General features: G+C 37.0%; 2 protein-coding genes across 3 annotated transcripts in view; one reads left to right on the top strand and one right to left on the bottom strand.

Annotated features, from left to right (window-relative positions):
- The window catches only part of LOC119584335 (protein ELYS-like), a gene marked incomplete in the record, with an annotated part of 42,425 nt that extends 29,546 nt beyond the window's left edge, over window positions 1-12,879 (bottom strand). The window contains 17 exon segments of the mRNA XM_037932895.1: window positions 127-219; window positions 334-445; window positions 624-878; window positions 1,062-1,233; window positions 1,480-1,626; window positions 1,735-1,915; window positions 2,011-2,198; window positions 2,694-2,886; window positions 3,154-3,272; window positions 3,467-3,772; window positions 3,882-4,000; window positions 4,246-4,426; window positions 4,728-4,856; window positions 4,943-5,082; window positions 5,279-5,436; window positions 5,671-5,946; window positions 12,743-12,879. Of these exon segments, the coding sequence (XP_037788823.1) occupies window positions 127-219; window positions 334-445; window positions 624-878; window positions 1,062-1,233; window positions 1,480-1,626; window positions 1,735-1,915; window positions 2,011-2,198; window positions 2,694-2,886; window positions 3,154-3,272; window positions 3,467-3,772; window positions 3,882-4,000; window positions 4,246-4,426; window positions 4,728-4,856; window positions 4,943-5,082; window positions 5,279-5,436; window positions 5,671-5,940 (2,763 nt within the window).
- Window positions 1-18,201, top strand: part of LOC119584337 (autophagy-related protein 9A-like) — a 46,445-nt gene that overhangs the window by 1,044 nt on the left and 27,200 nt on the right. The window contains exons 1-2 of one of the 2 annotated variants that reach the window (XM_037932897.1): window positions 13,720-14,284; window positions 14,355-15,016. In XM_037932897.1, coding sequence (XP_037788825.1) covers window positions 14,405-15,016 — 612 coding nt within the window. In that variant the 5' untranslated portion in view covers window positions 13,720-14,284; window positions 14,355-14,404. Of the gene's footprint in view, window positions 1-13,719; window positions 14,285-14,354; window positions 15,017-18,201 lie in introns of those variants that run through there. The other variant, XM_037932898.1, reaches the window with a different exon arrangement.

Below are 18,201 nucleotides of genomic sequence, written 5' to 3'. Positions count from 1 at the left end.
TTGGCATAGTCATCTGCTAGGTGACGATATAAGTCCCCGGCAGAAACGGCATGGGATGCTGTATTTGGCATGAGGGGCCAACATATGAAACTTGAACCCGTTGGAAAGGGTTAATATATAACTAACCTGATAGAGGAAAGCCTTGACAATTCTTCTGTGCTGAGAGGGTGTGATGTCATTAGCGTTAACAAGCGGATCCAGTAACACATTAAGTCCCTCCTGAAGAGCAAGAGAAAAAGCACAATGAGGAAAACATAACAAAGTTCCTTCCATATCAACATAACCACCAATATTCATAAATTTTTGTCAATATGCAAGGGTAAGACATTCTACCTGGAAGTCCTTATGGTCAAGCAGCCAGAAGGCCTGCGTAAGTTTGATGTGTGACGGAGACAGAGAAAAACTTGACGGATACTTCACCAACTCCTCCACTACTCTTGTGTACCTGGAGGAACATATTGCAACATAAATTATGAACAATCCCCTTATAATACATAAAAAAAAAAAAAAAAAAAAAGAGAGAGAGAGAAGAGAGAGAGAGAGAGCTGGAGGTTGTGTCAGGTTTTAATGAAGTGTATCAAATATAATCTTATTCATACTTTATATCACATCCAAAACCCTACCCATCGGAGAGAAGTGATGCCAGATCAAGGAAGAGGTATTGGACAATGCGGTGCTTGGTGGTGGTAGAGATGTCTGGGAGGAGGAAGATGGCTAACAGGGCATGAAGGGAAGGTGGAGGGTACAAGCCACTTCCTCCCTCTTTTTCCCAAGCCTTCCCAATACTTCCACCGCCGTTCATGTCCTCCAACAAACCGTCGATCATGAGAATCTCAGCCCCATTTAGGGTGGTGCTCAATCGCTTGATTTCTGAGCGTCTGGAACAGGATAGAGTCATTTATGGATTTTTTTTTTCTGTGCTTGTAAACTTTCTTGATTTTCATCTGATATTAAAGTTACTTTAGCAACTTCTAAATCTATTAGCACCACTGAAATTGTAAAAAGAAAGGAAATTTAACTTTATGATCAAACACATTTCTTCTGAATTAAATAATAATTACCTGTTCTTGTATATCCGACACAAGAGATCAGCGGGGAAGGGGACATGACACTCTTCTATATCTTCTGTGGGACTATGAGAAAGGAGGCCACAGTGATAAAACCACAAAACGACACTCAAATGTAGCATCAACAGACTCACAACCTGGACACGACTCTCAAGCTCACCAGCACCTTGGGAGGGAAAAACACAGACAAAATGATTATGAATGTAACAGTTCAGTTTTATGAATTTATCTGAAATTGACAAGTATATCATAGCACTATTAGCAACCCTAAACTATTTTCTGAAGAGGAGAAAAGAGAAGAGAAGAGAAGAGAGAGGAAAAGAAAAGAAAATAGTTTTCCACTGCCTTTCTCCTTCACACATATACAGAAACAAGCACAAAAAAATAAAATGGAGAAAAGCTAGAAATTTACCTTTCATGGTTATCATGTTGGTTTTGGCACAGTCCCGTATAGCAGTAACAACAGTGGTGAGAGAGGCCAAACTGTTAAGATTCTGGTGAAGAGTGGTAATACTCTCAGCACTAATGACTCCACAGTCTGGGTCAAACAAGGGTAGACCTGGAAAAAGCAAAGTTGAAAGACTGTGTCCATTGTCATTCAGATAAATGCAATTTTACATCAACATAATATCAGTCTATCTGAATAATGTTTGTGTAGGGAACTTACTAAGGTTGTCATTGGTGGCCTTGATGGCACACACTCTTGACCAAGCCCAGTCCAGTAAAGATGGCAGAGAGCATCCAAGGTTAGTAAAGCGGCCCTCAGCAAATTCTGCTACACACTGAACTAAAAGGGACACCAACTGCTGGTCCAGAGCCACATTCAGAAGGGCTTCACGCTCCAAAACCTGAATTTAAAAACACCGATCAGTTCTCTTTTTCTTTTCAAACATATCTGACTCAAGCAAGGGTAATGATAACTTAAGGTCATATTGCAACTTACCATAGAAGACCCTGTAGCTGCCATATGGTTGTCTTGAGGAATAAGGCCAGAAAAGGTGCACATTGCATGGGCCTCTCCTGGGCTTACAACGGCAGAGGGCCCACAGGAAGTTAGGTAGGTCAGGGATGCCTGCTGAGCACTCTGGCATCGATATTCCATCAGACCTTGACTAGTTAACACATGGGCATCTAGAAAAGGATCAAAATACCAATGAACAATTACAGTGATTTTTTAAAAATATTAAGCATGGATTTTCTTTTTCTTTTGAGGAGGGGGGTATCTCAAATGAGCATATATATATATATATATATATATATATATATATATATATATATATATATATATATATATTATATAATATTATATATATATTTTATATATATATATATATAATATATATTATATATATTATAAGTATATTCATATACATATATAATTATATATATATATATATATATATATATATATATATATATATATATATATATATATATATATATATATATATATATTATATATATATAAATATATATATAATATATATATATATATATATATATATATATTATATATATATATATATATATATATAAATATACATATTCATAACAGAAACAGGTTCCAAATTTTCCTGAAACACAAAAAATAACAGGAACATACAAACACGTAAAAACAACGCTTACCATATGAGAGGGCAGCAGGGAACCAGTCACTATCATTACAAGTGCGTGACATGTGTCTAGTCCATGAAGCTGGCTTGGGGGCTGCACCAAGGACAAACTCGTTAGCTCCTCCAGGTACTCTGTCCAACACATGGAAGCTCATGTATGGGCACAGTAAAGACTCATCCAGCTTCAAATTGGAGGGCATTTGAGCCTGCAGGGATAAAGACAAAAACATGTATTGAGCTAGTGGATTATGGTGGTAGAGTGGGTAGCCTATGCAAGAAAGGAGGGAAGGAAGGAGATAAGTCTCACCTTCAATCATTATTTAACATATTCCTGGATAAGAAGCCCTCTGAAAAACTTTAGATATGAAATCCCATTCCAATCAAGTATATCACCTATTAGAGATCAATATCCAAATTAAATTACACTATGTACTATACCAATTTTGACAATCTTGTACACTAAACATGCTTACCTGATACCACTGGTTAATGTCAAAGATAGCCAGATAGTGATTAACAGTAATACAGCCCCGTTCCAGGACACCTCCTACCCACCCAAACATTGACAAGCTTTGTTCAGGTGCTGGTCCAGCTGCAGATTATAAGAGAAATTACTACATTTTCTGACAAGTGTCACAAAAATAACCATGGAAATCAAATAAAATAGTAAAAATAACTAAAGTAAAGACACAAGAATATCAATAAATATCAATGATGTTCCATGGTTACTTTAATTGCTATGTCAATCAGATTTCATGTGTCAAATTTACTTATATCCAATCTCACCATCTTCATCAGGAGTAGCAAGTGCTGAAGCAGCTGAAGATCCTCCCGGTGCCACAGCTGAATTGTGGGTTGTCTGCCGCACTGTCATGGCAGTGAACACCGTGCTGGGTTGGGCTGGCTGGCCCTTCAGACCCAGACCTCCGATAGCATCAAACTCAAACCTCGGAGAAATCGATGCAAGGCCTTGGTACCATAGTCCATGCCCTTCTATCCATACTTTGTTGTCATAGGTCATGGTATACATGGTGCACAATGCTGGGGCTTTGTTCCTCCCTGCAGGCCTTCCATCCTTACTTTCAGAATCATCTGTGGGAAACAAGCAAAATCATTACACATTTGTTTATTATGCTGCAACACCACCCTATTCTCAGTTCCTTTTTCTATGATACATAGAAAAGTTAGCCATGCATCTTACCAGAAGGACCCCAACTCCGACAGAGCCACAGGTAAACAAAGTTCTTGGGGTCATTCTCTGGTTCTTGGCAGGCAAAGGAATGTACTGGAGGCATGTTGTCTTCATAAGGGCTTGCACAACTGAAACGTCACAAAGTTTATCATATTTTACATAATTTTGAAATTGAAGAGAGGGAAAGAAAAGGAAACGGCAACAAAGGGAGAAATCCAATGCCAGACAAGGTGTATGTTAACAGAAAATAATAAGAATCAAATGCAAAAAACAGAATTTACAATATTTCAAACATTAAATAAGTTACACCCCCCAAAAAAAGTAATAGAACACAAAAATAAGTAGAAACCAGAAATAAAAAGGTACAACTCACTCTATGGTTAGAGTTGACAAGTTGATTATCTGGAAAGCCCCAAAATTATATCCTATGACAAGTGAGGCAAGCTGTGGGATGAAGGACATGGCAGTAACTACCACACAGTGACTTGCCGTCTCAAAAAGCACATTGTCGTCAGGCCCGATGAGCTGGAAGCGGCCATTTTGACTCATGCCATCTGGAAAAATCAATAATGATGATGATGAAGTCTTTCAGTTTTAAAAGGAATAAAAGGTCCTATGGATAACATAACAGATTTCTAAGATTACTTGATAAATAAATGGTTCTGATATTCCATTAATATATACAAGTTCAATTACTCAAAATAAAATCAACCACTAGAGTATTTTCATTAGAAGTACAATGCCATAACTCCACATCAGTACATATATCTGGCTTTAATACCAACAGAAAACTGTACTGGAGTTCTGAATGCATAAAACTAACCGTATAGCATACAGATGAAACAAAACACTAACCACTTAAGCACACAGTTGGATGGCAATTCTGCATAACTGCACTGAACCGGGAACTCTCTGCTTGGGCATCTGGTATGGTTATATTCACTAAAGTGCCTGGAGAGATCTCATCAGACAAAACTTTATGGCCTGAAAAGAATACAAGCAATTTGAAGAAATGTATGAAGATAAAATATCATTAAGTATCCACAGACTAGAAAATACTGACTACTCACCACCCAGGTCTAATGCTAAGTCAACTAGATGAAGTGTGCCATGTGAAGTTCCAACGACCAACAGACCTCGCCATGGACGCAACTCTGCTGATAAGGTGCCCGGATCCACACTCACTTCTCCACCAGACACCATACACACAAAAACTTTGGGGGGGGGGGGTGGGGGGTTTTTACCTTTGAAGTTATTAATAAACATTTTGTAAATTAGTAAAATGAAAAATAATTCACCTTCTCACTTGAAGCATATTCATTTTGTAATTGATTTTCAAAATGAATTGAGAGACAATCTGCTTTGATTATCATCTTATTCTTCACAGGAGATGTTCTTCTATCTTCCTCCTTACCTTGTAAGTGAAATGAAATACTCTAGTTACACGTGATGAGTGGAGAGATAAAAGCGCAACCATTCCCTGAGGTCTACGGTCTGCACCAAGGTCCACACCAACTACAACTTGGGAAATTGTCCCAAGCCCAACACCAGCCACACTTGTTACCTGTAAGACAAATAAGTAAACAAATGAATGAGCAAGTAATTTTTTTTGTTGCTTCATTGACTAGACTTCAATAGATACAACTGTAAGTAGTTAAAAAAAGGAAAAACTATTGATGTTATTTTATCATAATTTAATCTGTAAAGTTCTTAATTCTATGATCCAGTACATAGAACATACTTCCAAACAGGTATCCACATGAATACAAAGTCAATGATAGAGTTCTCAGGCACTCACTCTGGCATCAGCATTGTGCATGATGGCACCAAATGTCCAGGCAGCTTTTCTCCTTCCTGTCGTTGGCTCAATGACCTCCAAGGTGGGGCCACAGGCTCGCCAAGCAAGCTGCCCCCCTCCAACAAATCCCCCCAACACTTTATGTGGTGGGGAGGATGTGTCAAGCTCCTTTGTGTGATCTTCATGGCTGAGCTGTAAGTCATGTGTGAGAGGTGGGAGGGGTGTGTGACGAACCCCATTCGCCACCTGCACTACACTCACACCCACCATCTCCACCTGTTGAGGGGCCAGGCATTATTAGGCTATTGGACTAATCAAGAAAAGTCAATAAATGAAATTAATAAATCAATAAATAATATATAATCAAACAAATAAAGTAAACACTAATGATGGTAATAGGAATAACAGCAACAAGAATGAAATAAAAAGAAGAAAAAGAAGAAGAAAAAGAAGAAGAAGAAAAAAAAGCCTTTGCTGAGAGTAATCTATGAGAAAATACCAATCTTCACCAACAGTCTCAATTAAATGTATTCATGAACTAGAAATATTAATGGGTTCTAATAAAATAACTGAAAGATATACATCATATCAATCTAAACAAAGAATACTAATAACTGTAACAGTAATAACAGGTACTAGCACTCTACTTTTACAGCCAGTAAGAAGCCAACCTTTATGATATGTCTCCTAGCTATCACCTTTAAAAAGCTTTATGGGTTTATAGTAAAGATGAGCAGTCAAGGTCCAACATCCTGGAATTTCCGGCAACAACAGGAGCATTCCTTTAAAGTACTTTTAACTGAACAGAGAAGATAAATATTGAAGAAAGTCACAATACTAGCAAGGACAATACATTAGAGGGACTCTCAGAAAAAAATGTAAACAAGAAAGTATATGAAAGTAACTCAGAGCAAACACATAGTAAAAAAAAAAAATATATATATATATAAATGGGCAAGTAGGTAACAAAAACAAGTTGTAGCCTCATCCTCTATTGCATCATCAAGACCAAGTAAACAATGACTGATAGTCAAAAAAATAACTTTAGATACAGGAGCAAGAGCGTAACAAAAAAACATCAAGACCAAGTAAACAATGACTGGCCTATCTTTTTTGCTTTTGCTCTTTAGTTTACTGTCAAATGCTATCAGCAGTTTTAATTTAGCTAATCATTCTTTTGAGGGGTTGAAATCTGGGACAGAACATCATCTACAGATATCAGCAAAATATAAATTGTGATTATAGCAATAAATATTTTTCTAATCAAATATGAGAGGATAAGAAAGAGGAACATAAGCCCTCATATTATGTTTAATTGGTAAGTGCCTTGGCTATATTTTTCTATTGAACTGTTGAACTTTAACCCACTGATGTTGGGATAGCATAAACATACAAGTCATATCCATTATGATTTTGGTTTATTACTTATAAAGAAAGAGCTCCAAAAGAGTTTAATCACCAAGGATTTAATTATTAGTCCTACCTTATTCCCTTGACTTTTTCATGGATTTTCTTATTTCTTAGGGGTATTAGTATTGAAAATAACGATATAATAATCCCAACGTCAATAATAACATTATTATTATTATTGTTGTTATTCATTATAACAGCAACAAGAAAGATATAAAAAAACATTACAAAAAGAAAAAGGTTTTCTACACATTCAATGAACAGTGTTATCAGGCAAGATCAGGTGACCCTCCTAACTGAAACCTTAGTAACAATTTTTTTTCTAAGTCACCCAAACTGTTCCTCTGCAATCTCAAGTACTACACTAACTGCATAGCTCATTATTATACATTTATGAAAATGATTCCCTCATAATTACCAATGCCTGCTCTTCCATGTTTATTTCATGTATTGTTTAAAAATAATAATATACTTTTTAATAGTTATTTGTAAAATTATTCATAATAACCTTCTACATGTTTTCACTAAGATTGTCGACAGTACTGAAAGCCTTCATTTCGTGAAATGCACCAGGAGAAATGTTTTGTTTACATTACTGTGTTAAGATAATATGGATAGAATAGATTTTAGTATTCATCATACTGTGATATCTGAGCAAAGGAATTATTATGTAATTTATACCATGAATAAGACTGACTTTCTATTTACTGAATTGAAATTGCATCCCATCTGCTTAGGGTTCACTACTTTAGGTCCACACCAGCTACAATTGGGGAAATTGTTCAAGAGGATAGAGCCCCCTGGCTAAGCTAGATTGTTAGGTTGGGTACAGAGTTAGGCTGTATTGTGGGGGGGGGGGGGGGGGGGGGGGGGAGGGGGGAGGGGGGGGGGAGGGGGGGGGGGGGTGTAAGGAGAATGGGGGTCCAGAGAATGTTACTAGCTGACAAAAATAAAACTCCAGCACATCTCACTGAAGCTTGATTTTTCACCTACATTTTGATAAGAACATGGCCGAGATGTTAATTACTCTGTAAGATAGTAAGTTCTCCATTCATGACAACCATTACTCAAAAGGAAAACAAAACACATTAAACTGTCATAACAATCTTGTTGTGAGTTGGTAATCAACTAGTTATTCAGTGTCAAAAATATTACTGTCAAAACTGGTGGTATCATGTAATCACTTAGTTCTCTCTGCCCTTAGTGCTGTGGCAAAGGCCAATAAACATCCACCTCATATAATGAAAACTACAAAGCTTGGACTAGTTGCTTATTTAACAATGAGGCAAAGTCAATATTAATTCTTAAAAGCAAAATTAGTTTATCTTTACGGTATGGATGCACTAAGCTAGGGCTAATTGAAGATTAAAGAAATTAAATTAAAGAAATAACCTGCAGACATGAATCACAACACCACAAATAAAGGTAATAGATCACAAAAAGGCTAACTCAGAGCGTAAGCCCACTTGGGGCTTCTGAGTTTCAGCTCTATCTTGCTGAGCATAGAGGTGCAGACAATGTTTGTCAGGGGTGATGGAGGGGGGTAGCCCCCCCATCAACCCTCCCCTCAGGTCACCCAGTCACAGCAACTTAGATGATTGAATAAATTTTGTGATATGAGTTGGGGATATAGGCCCTGGTAAATATGTATATGTATATATATATATATATATGTATATATGTATGTATGTATGTATGTATATGTATGTGTATATATATATATATATATATATATATATATATGTATGTAATTATGTTAGTATGTAATGTATATTATGTGTATATATTATATATATAATATATTATATATAGGTATGATATATGTATATATATGTATGAATATATATATATATATATTATATATATCTATATATATATGTCTATATCTATATGTATTATTATGTTAATCTTCATATATAGTCTGTAATATCTATATATATATCTCTATCTTTCTATCTCTATATATCTCTCTTTTAATATATGGTATATATATATGTGGTCTATTATATATATATATATAGTATAATATATATCTATAACTATAGATGATATCTCTCTTCTAGTATCTATATATCTAGGTCTATATAATTCTGCTGTATTAATATATGTATCATATATGTTCTATCTATCATATATATATATATATATCTATGTATCTCTCTATATGTCTCTATTATGTACGATATATCTATATATATATATATATATCATATATGTATATATATATCTATCTTCTCTCTATCTTGGTATATATATATATCTCTCACTATATATATGTAGATATCCTCTCTCTATATATATACTATGTATCTATAGTCTATACTTCTCTCTATGTATCTCTATCATATCTATATATATCTTATCAAGTATATATATAGATGTAGATATCTCTATATATATATAATATCTCTGTATATATTATTATAATATATCTATAGTATATATATCTATGTCATAAATATATATATAATGTATAGATACTGCTATATATATAATCATATATATATATATACTATATATATAATATATATAGGGTATAAATACTCTACTATATGTATATTTTTTAGATGATAATATATATATATATATATCTCTATCTAGCTATGCTACATATATCTATACATCTCTATATACATATACATATAAATACATATATCTAGATATATACATTATTATATACATAGATATATACATATATATTATTACATATAGATATAGATATATATATATATATTATCTACATAATATATATATATATATATATATATATATATCATCTATATATATATCCATATCTATATAATCTATCTATAGATCTATATCTATACATATATCTATATATATCTCTCTACATATCGGTCTATCTTAATCTCTATATCTTATCTATATATATTACATTATATATATACTCTCTATACCATATATGTTATAATATCTCCATATATATCTATATCGCCTCGCTCTATATATATATCGAGATACATATATATATATATATATAATATACATCTATCTATCTATATATCTATCTATATATCTACCTCTTTCTATATCTATATCTATTAAACATATAGATATTCTATATCTCCCTCTATTCTAGTATATCATCTATTACTATATATCCATCTATATATTATGTACATACATATATCTTATCTATCTATATATATATAATACACACAATATATCTGTCTATATATCTATATATATATATATATACTCCATCTTCTATATATATATATAATATACCTATCTATCTCTACTATCTATCTCTCTCTCTACTCTCATTCTATTCTAATTATATACCTCATATATCATATCTCTATTACTCTCTACTCTCTTATATATCAACATATATATATTCTCTATACATATATATATATATATACATATTACCTATATCTCATATCTCGCTTATATCTATCTTCTCTCATATATACATCTCTCTCACATATAACCTATATCATCTCTATAGTATATATATACATATATATATCTATCTCTATATATCTATCTATACGCCTATGATATAATATATTCCATAATATATCTCATCTATATATCTATATACTCTCTATATATATCCCTTATATAGTATATACATCTATATATATACATATATAAAATATATATAACAAATATATATATATACCTATCTCTATATCTACATATCTATCTATATACTTATATATACCATACATATATATTACTATATATCATACATACTATCCCTGTATACTATCTATCTATATATATATCATATATATATAATCTATATATCTACATACATATACCTATATAACATAGACTCTATACAGTACATATAGCCCCTACATATATATATATGACATATTATATATACATTAATATATATACATATATATATATATACATATATATATACACGGCATATATATATATATTCATATATAAATATATATTATATATAATATATATATATATATATATACACGATATATATATATTATATATATATATATATATATCATATATATATATATATATATATCTATATATAAATAAATCATCTGTTAATCAAACAATTCTATGGTATGTTTTATTTGTGACATATTTATCATTAATTGCAAACTATGAAATTATGTAATATAGCAAACACCAATCACTAAAATGAGTGTCAAGAGACTGCCATCCAGACTGGAAATTTTGTGGCGCACAATCTGTTTTCACAGGGCAGTTCTCCTTTCATTAACTATCTGCTGCATATAGTTGCGAAGTGCCTGTTTACTGCGCAGTTATTTTTGCAGACCTAAAAGATTTATTAATTATATTGAACCATACTAAGTTGTGCCATCAATAATAATCCATCTTAATAGCATAAGAAGTACGAATAAATAATGTATCATCCATCACTAACATTACAGAACGCAAAAAAAAGTCATGCAGCAATGAACTGAGCATTTCTGAAACTGAAAATTTGACCCGTTATTCCCGGTTGTCAAAATCTCTGAGAGCAATTAAACTCTGGTGATATCTGGCAACTGCCATACAGTGGGCGCGGGAGTCCGCTGCGTGAAGCCGCACGAACAAGCTTACCCTGCCGAAAGAGCAGTTTGCTATGACGTGTCAACACGTCACCCGGCGGGAACGGGTTAACTGTGCATATTATGACTTTTGAAAATAACTTGGCCACGCTGATAAGGTGGTTTCCAGTCTGAATTGATGGGCCCTCTGAAATTTCAATTTTCCAGAAAAGGTTTACAAATACACCAAATATAACAAGAACCAATTTGTTATTTGATAAAAAGTTATAAGTAAGGGCTACAAGAATTTACTTAGCGGCATCTGAGATTTGGGTCGGTTCAGGTGGATCAGAATGTCTGCAGAGTTTGTTGTGCAAAAGTCAGGTGAAAGGAAGCAGACATGCTGCTTGGCTTGGTGAAATGTAATATGTGACTGATCACTAGCTACAAGATTTATGATATCAATCACCTTGTTTATTTGCAATCTGCAACTGAAACGTCAGTGACGAAAAGTGGTTTTATCAATTTCTCAATTCCACACTTTGCCTTGTGGATAGTATGCAAGATTGAAGCAAATTAACCACAGATTTTCCTTTATCCATGAGAGATTTAAAGAATGGACTCAAAACATAATAAATCTAAAAAGTTTTTAAATTGCATGACATTTTTGAGATGAAATTCTATGCAAACACAATGCCCTACTGACAACATGAACCATATGCTTCAGATAAAGACTGATCGAAAAAAACAGGCAATTGTACAGCCAGATAAAAAGACTGAAGCAGAGAGACCGACAGACAGAGAGGGAAACAAACAGATAAAGAGTATTTCTTATTATGCTCACTGTTTACGAAACGAATCTCCCCCACGATTTCAAATGAGGACAACATATTACGTCGATTTTCTCCTCTCTCACCCCACTGAGACTTACCCTCGCTACCTTCTAGGCACCAATCCCCCTCCCGCCGAACGTTGGCGGCGCAAAATCCCCCAGCCGACAGACGTGAGCATAATCCGAGGCCAAAATCCGAAATCCCGACTTGGGCGACGATCAAGACGGGAGGCGAGACATTCCCTCTGGGCCCTCCTTCTCTCGCTCCTCGCGGCCTTGTTCCGAGTCTTCCCCCTCCCTCTCTGCCTCCTAAGCCCTCGCGACTCACCGGTGGTCGTGTTCATTCACCGAAAATGGCGCAGCATCGACGGGCGCGAGCAGGGCGAGGGTTTAAACGGCGGCCGCTCTCATATCACGCGGAATAACAAACCGCCATGATGAACCCGAGGCGATCGACCAATCACAGCGCTCGCTGCCGCCGCCATCTTGAATTCGAAACCGCTGCTGGCTGGCTTCGTTGGCTTCCTTCCTGGAGTTATTTCTTCCAACGACGAGTTCTGTTATGTTATCAAAATATCTAGAACTATTTAAGAATAATTTCTATGGCTGCTTCTTATACCTAGCTTTCCGGAATATAGACATTTGATCTAATCCTTTAACAGCTGACGTCTCCCTCGGCCACGCACCCGGAGGGCAAGCATGGCGGCGAGTTCGAAAGCGTTGGCGCGAAACGGAGACGAAATCGATTCCCGGACGAACATCTCTTCGCGAAATCGCCCTGCAAGGTAAGTCAAGGGAATTATCTCGTCAATTTCCTCCGTGGGAATGTTGCAGGAGTCTCGTGGTTGCAACAAGAGGGGCACAAATGATGGGGTTGCCTTTAAAGGCGAGGAATAGAGGGAGAGGTTCGTCTCGGAGGCAAAATGGCGTAGTTCAGGGCCCTAGGCTCCCGATGCAAAAGCCTTTCATTTCATGACGAGGGCAGTTGCACGAGGATTGCATGGCCACACGCATTTCCAGCGATGTGTCCACCTGACGTAAAGAATGACTCATGCAGATATTCGGAAAGATTACGTCAAGGGCCCGTAGGTGCCAACTGTCATTCGCTCATCCCTCTCCTTTCGGCCCTTTCTCGTCACCAAAAGGCCTCCAATTATTTAAGACAACCGAATAGCTGAGAAGGCAGAGGCGAGAGTAAGCACAAAAGAGGAAGAAAAACGATGTACACAAGATAGGCCTTTGTTTGGGTCGTATTTCCGGGTGGCGCAGCGGCGGCCGGGGTGCCACACGCCGCCAGCTGCGGACGCGTCGTATTTTCCCGTTCCTCCGCGGCGCCTTGACCTCCTGCCAACTATTCGGCGGCGGAGATTGCACTCCCGAAAGGCGGAAGGCATCGGCAGCACGCACATTCGATAAAAGAGGGAGGGAAAGGAGCGCGAAATAAATAGACCCGAGGGCGGGCGAGGGCGCAGCGCCGGAACGCGAGCGGGAAACAGCGGGCGACGTGAGGCTCGGGCGACGGAGGCAGAGGGAGGATGCGACGCAATTCTCCCTTTTTCGTGCGTAGTTTCCTCTTCGTGGACCCCCGCTCGCGCTGAGACTCGTACTATGTCGTAGAGCGTGCCAAGACGAGGCCAAGATGTGAGGCGAGAGACGCGGAGGAGGAGCCGGGAGGCGCAGAAGCGAGTGTTATAGCGAAGGGGGGAGCGTCTTGGTGTCCAGGCTCTTGGACTTGTTTGGGGAAATCAGCTGATTGGAACGTGAACGTCAGAGCCCCTTCGCACGAGACGCTGAGAGGGAAAAAAGGCTTCTGTTTCTATATTTTTCTTCGGTTTATCGTCCTCCCCTCTCGTTTGAGTTTAATTATTGTCCCCCCCCCACCCCCCCCCCCCCCCCCCCCCCCCCCCCCCCCCCCCCCCCCACCCCCCCCCCCCCCCCACCTTTGTTTTTATTTGATTTTGGGTTCTGTGATCCGTATGCCCAGTCCGTCATGTCCCAGAACTTTCAGACGACGTACCAGCCCCTGGATGGGGGGGACACTGAGGGAGTGCGTATGGGGGAGGACAGGGAGCGCGACGATGACCTCTCCCCCGATACCCACTCCAGCATGGTGTTCCATGTGGTGCCTAAGTCGAGCAAGTCGAGATGGAATCACCTGGAAGACCTCGACTCTTTTTTCACGAGGGTCTACCAGTACCACCAGAACCATGGCCTCCTGTGCATGATGCTGCAGCAGTGCTTCGAGCTGGCGCAGTTTATCTTTGTGATAGTGTTCACCACGTTCCTCCTCACGTGCGTGGACTATGATATCCTATTCCGCAACAAGTTCCCTGCCAACTTTCACCCCAACATTACGGACAAGATCACCCTGCCTGACGTCATCCGCACCCATGACCAGTGTACGGAGCATTACACGTGGAAGCTGGTGATAGTGATCCTGCTGGCCTCGGTGTTCTGGGTTCTGCGCCTGGTACACGCGGGATTCACCTTTTTCCAGTTCTGGGAGATCAAACTCTTCTTCAACAAAGCCCTCGGCATCCAGGACCAGGACCTCGGCAACATCACGTGGGAAGAAGTGGAGCAGCGCGTCATGGAAGTACAGGTGAGTGACACCTTTTGGTTATTGGTTCTTTGTTTCCTTTGTTTGTATTGAGTTGTTTGAGGTGTTCCCTTGGTAGAAAAGGACATTGTAGTGTAGATACTGTAGGCTAAATTAAAATGTTACTAGTACAATTCGCCTAGAAAATAAAATTGATCTGTTTTTTATTGGTTGAAAACCATAAAGACCTGTAGATACAGCACTGTAACCCATATTTTAAGTAAATCAGCAGTCCACAATGTAAATGAACAGAATGATTCTTTGTTTTTTTTTTTTTTTTTTTTTTTTTTTTTTTTTTTTTTTTGGGGTTGACTTCAATTTTTTCAGAAAAAAAAAAGAAAATAGGTAATCTACTGATAATTTAATAATTTGGAACCTGGAAGGGAATATGTATGGAACTCATGACAAACAAAGAAAGCCTTTTCCTATGCATATATACAGTTAAAAAGTAAAGGCTGTATTTACATGTTGAATAGTAATGAAAAAATATCAAACAACAAAAAACAAAATAAAACAAAAAGAAAAAATACCAAACAGCAAAAAACAAAACAAAAGCAACAACAAAGAAAAACCTCATGGCAGGCAGCTGTAGCATAAATGTATATACATGCAGTATTTCCTGGTAATTTATATGTATAAGTAATTGTGTGTATGTGTGTGTGTGTTTTTTTATTAATATTTTATATGTATATATATAAATAATATATATGGTATATAAATATATATACACATTACATATATATATATATATATATATATTATATAAATCGGTATGGGCGGTAGGTTATAATATATATATTAGGGTTTAATATATATTTATAGATATATATTATAATTATATATATTTATATATATATATTATATATATATATATTAATATATATAGAGTGGTTTATATATATATATTATATTATATGCATATATATATATTTATATAAGTAAGGGTGCGTTGCTGTGAGGAGGGTTCTAGGGTGGGGGGGAGGGCTTGTGTTTGGGTTTAATATAACTAAATATTATCTATATATAGGGTTTATATCTTACTGATATATATAGATAGGGGGGGGGGTAGGTAGAGAAAGAGGAAATGATGTAAAGAGGGAAGAAGGTAGGGGGTGGAGGGGGAGTGCGGAATTGTTATCAGAGAGGTGGGTGTGGGGGTGTGGTAGTGGGGGGATGAGTGGGGGGGTGGGGGTGGGGTATAGCTATATATATACGTATAGGTGAATCTATGTTATATATCTTATTACTCTATAGTATAATATATTATATATAGATAGTCTGTAGTTATGATATATATTTAGATCTAGTACGAGCGTTAGGGGTGATTGGTGATATGTATTATTCGGTAGATATACGGGTATATATATATCAGTTTGGTGGGGTGTGTGATACGGTGCTGAGATATGCGTAAAATAGTTTGGATTAGTTGGATATTTCTAGCGTATTGTAGTCGTTGGTGGATGAGGGAGATGTTATATAGATTATTTTCGGAGTATTAGATGGATGGGTGGGGCAGAGTTATAAGTGTTGTCTGAGGTTGAGTCTGGGCGGTTGGGTGGGAGAATTAGGTCGTCGTGTTGAATACGTTCAGCGGTGGCGGTGCAGTTAAAGATTAAGATTGGATGATGATGAGGGAGATAGATGTGTGGGGAGTCAGACGAAGCGTGCGTATCAGGTCTAGGGAGTGTGGTGGTGGGTGGGGATCTGTGGTGTGGTATTAGAGATAGATAGTAGTATGGTATAATGCGCTAAGGCGGTGTTGTGGGTGTGGGGACGATAGGGGGGGTGCGTGGTTGAAAGGTCGCGCGGTGTTGGTGGGGTGTGTGTGAGTATGTTGTGGGGGGGATAGAGATTGGTGGGGTGGATCGTAAAGAATCATTAGATGTATGTAGATGCAGAGGAGAGGGGGTTGAGGAGGATAGAGAAGATATGATATGATATAGGTGTGTAGAGTGTGGTGCAGTGGAGAAGAGAAGGCGGAGAGGTGGTGGGGAGAGCGATGGAGTGTGTGAATGGATAGGCATCGTGAGACTGGATGATAGAGTCTGGAGGAGATGAGAGAGAGAGAGAGAGTAGAAGAAGAGGAAGGAGAGGGAGAGAGAGGAGATAGGAAGAGAAGAAGGGAGGAGAAGGTAGGATAGGATAGTAGTGTTAGGATTAGAGTGCGCGGGTATATGGAGAGGGGGAGGGATAAGATATATATAGAAAATATATAAGAGAAATATATATAGAGGGTGTGGTTAGGGGGGGGGGGGTGTTGGGTAGTTGGGATGTGGGCGGGGTGGGGTGTGAGTGGGGTAGTGGGGGATGGAGGGAGGGGGGAGGGGGGGAGGAAGGAAGGATTGGGGGGGTGTGAGACTCGGGGGGGGTGGGGGGAGCTCGAAGGGTGGTGGGGGGAAGTGGGGGGGTAGGGGGAGGTGGAGGTGGGGGTGGGGAAGTAGGCAGATAAGTGAGAAGAATAGAGTCGTGTCTGAGATATCTCAAGACGGAAGGGCAGAGGATATATTGAGTGTTATCTATAAATATATAGATATAGAATACCATGAAAGAGACAGAGCGATAGCGATCGGTTACAATATATAACATATAGGATATACAGAGATATCATAGAATATACAATATTTATATATACAGATAGAGACATATAGATACATATAGAGCCAGATATATCATATATATATATAGATATATATATAAGGAGAGATATTAGATATATGATATATATATAAATATCCTATATATACTAGATATAGACATTATATATCTATATATATGATATTAGTTTTAATCAATTTTCCTTGCTAGGAAAATGTAACTATAAGTAACATAGTTATCACACAGTTTTGCCTTGTCAGTTCATGTATCTTTTCTGACTGAGGGGCAACAACCAGTTCAGACATGACTCATCACTTGTCTTCATGATTTGGAGAATGGAAGGGATTGACTTCAGGGAAATTTTGAGCAGCTATTGCATTTCATTTAAAATCATCAAATTTATCAAAATAGTAAAATTATGAAAAATGTAATGCATATATATATAATATATATATATATATATATATATATATATATATATATTTATATATATATATATTATCTATATATATATATATATAGCTATGTGTGTGTATGTGTGTTGTGTGTGGTGTGTGTGTATGTATGTATTTATGTAATGTATATTTAATATA

Source organism: Penaeus monodon, chromosome 18 (assembly GCF_015228065.2).
Source record: "Penaeus monodon isolate SGIC_2016 chromosome 18, NSTDA_Pmon_1, whole genome shotgun sequence".
Taxonomy (NCBI): domain Eukaryota; kingdom Metazoa; phylum Arthropoda; class Malacostraca; order Decapoda; family Penaeidae; genus Penaeus; species Penaeus monodon.
The sequence above is the reverse complement of the archived record's forward strand: the minus strand, read 5'-3'. Positions and strand labels throughout refer to the sequence as shown.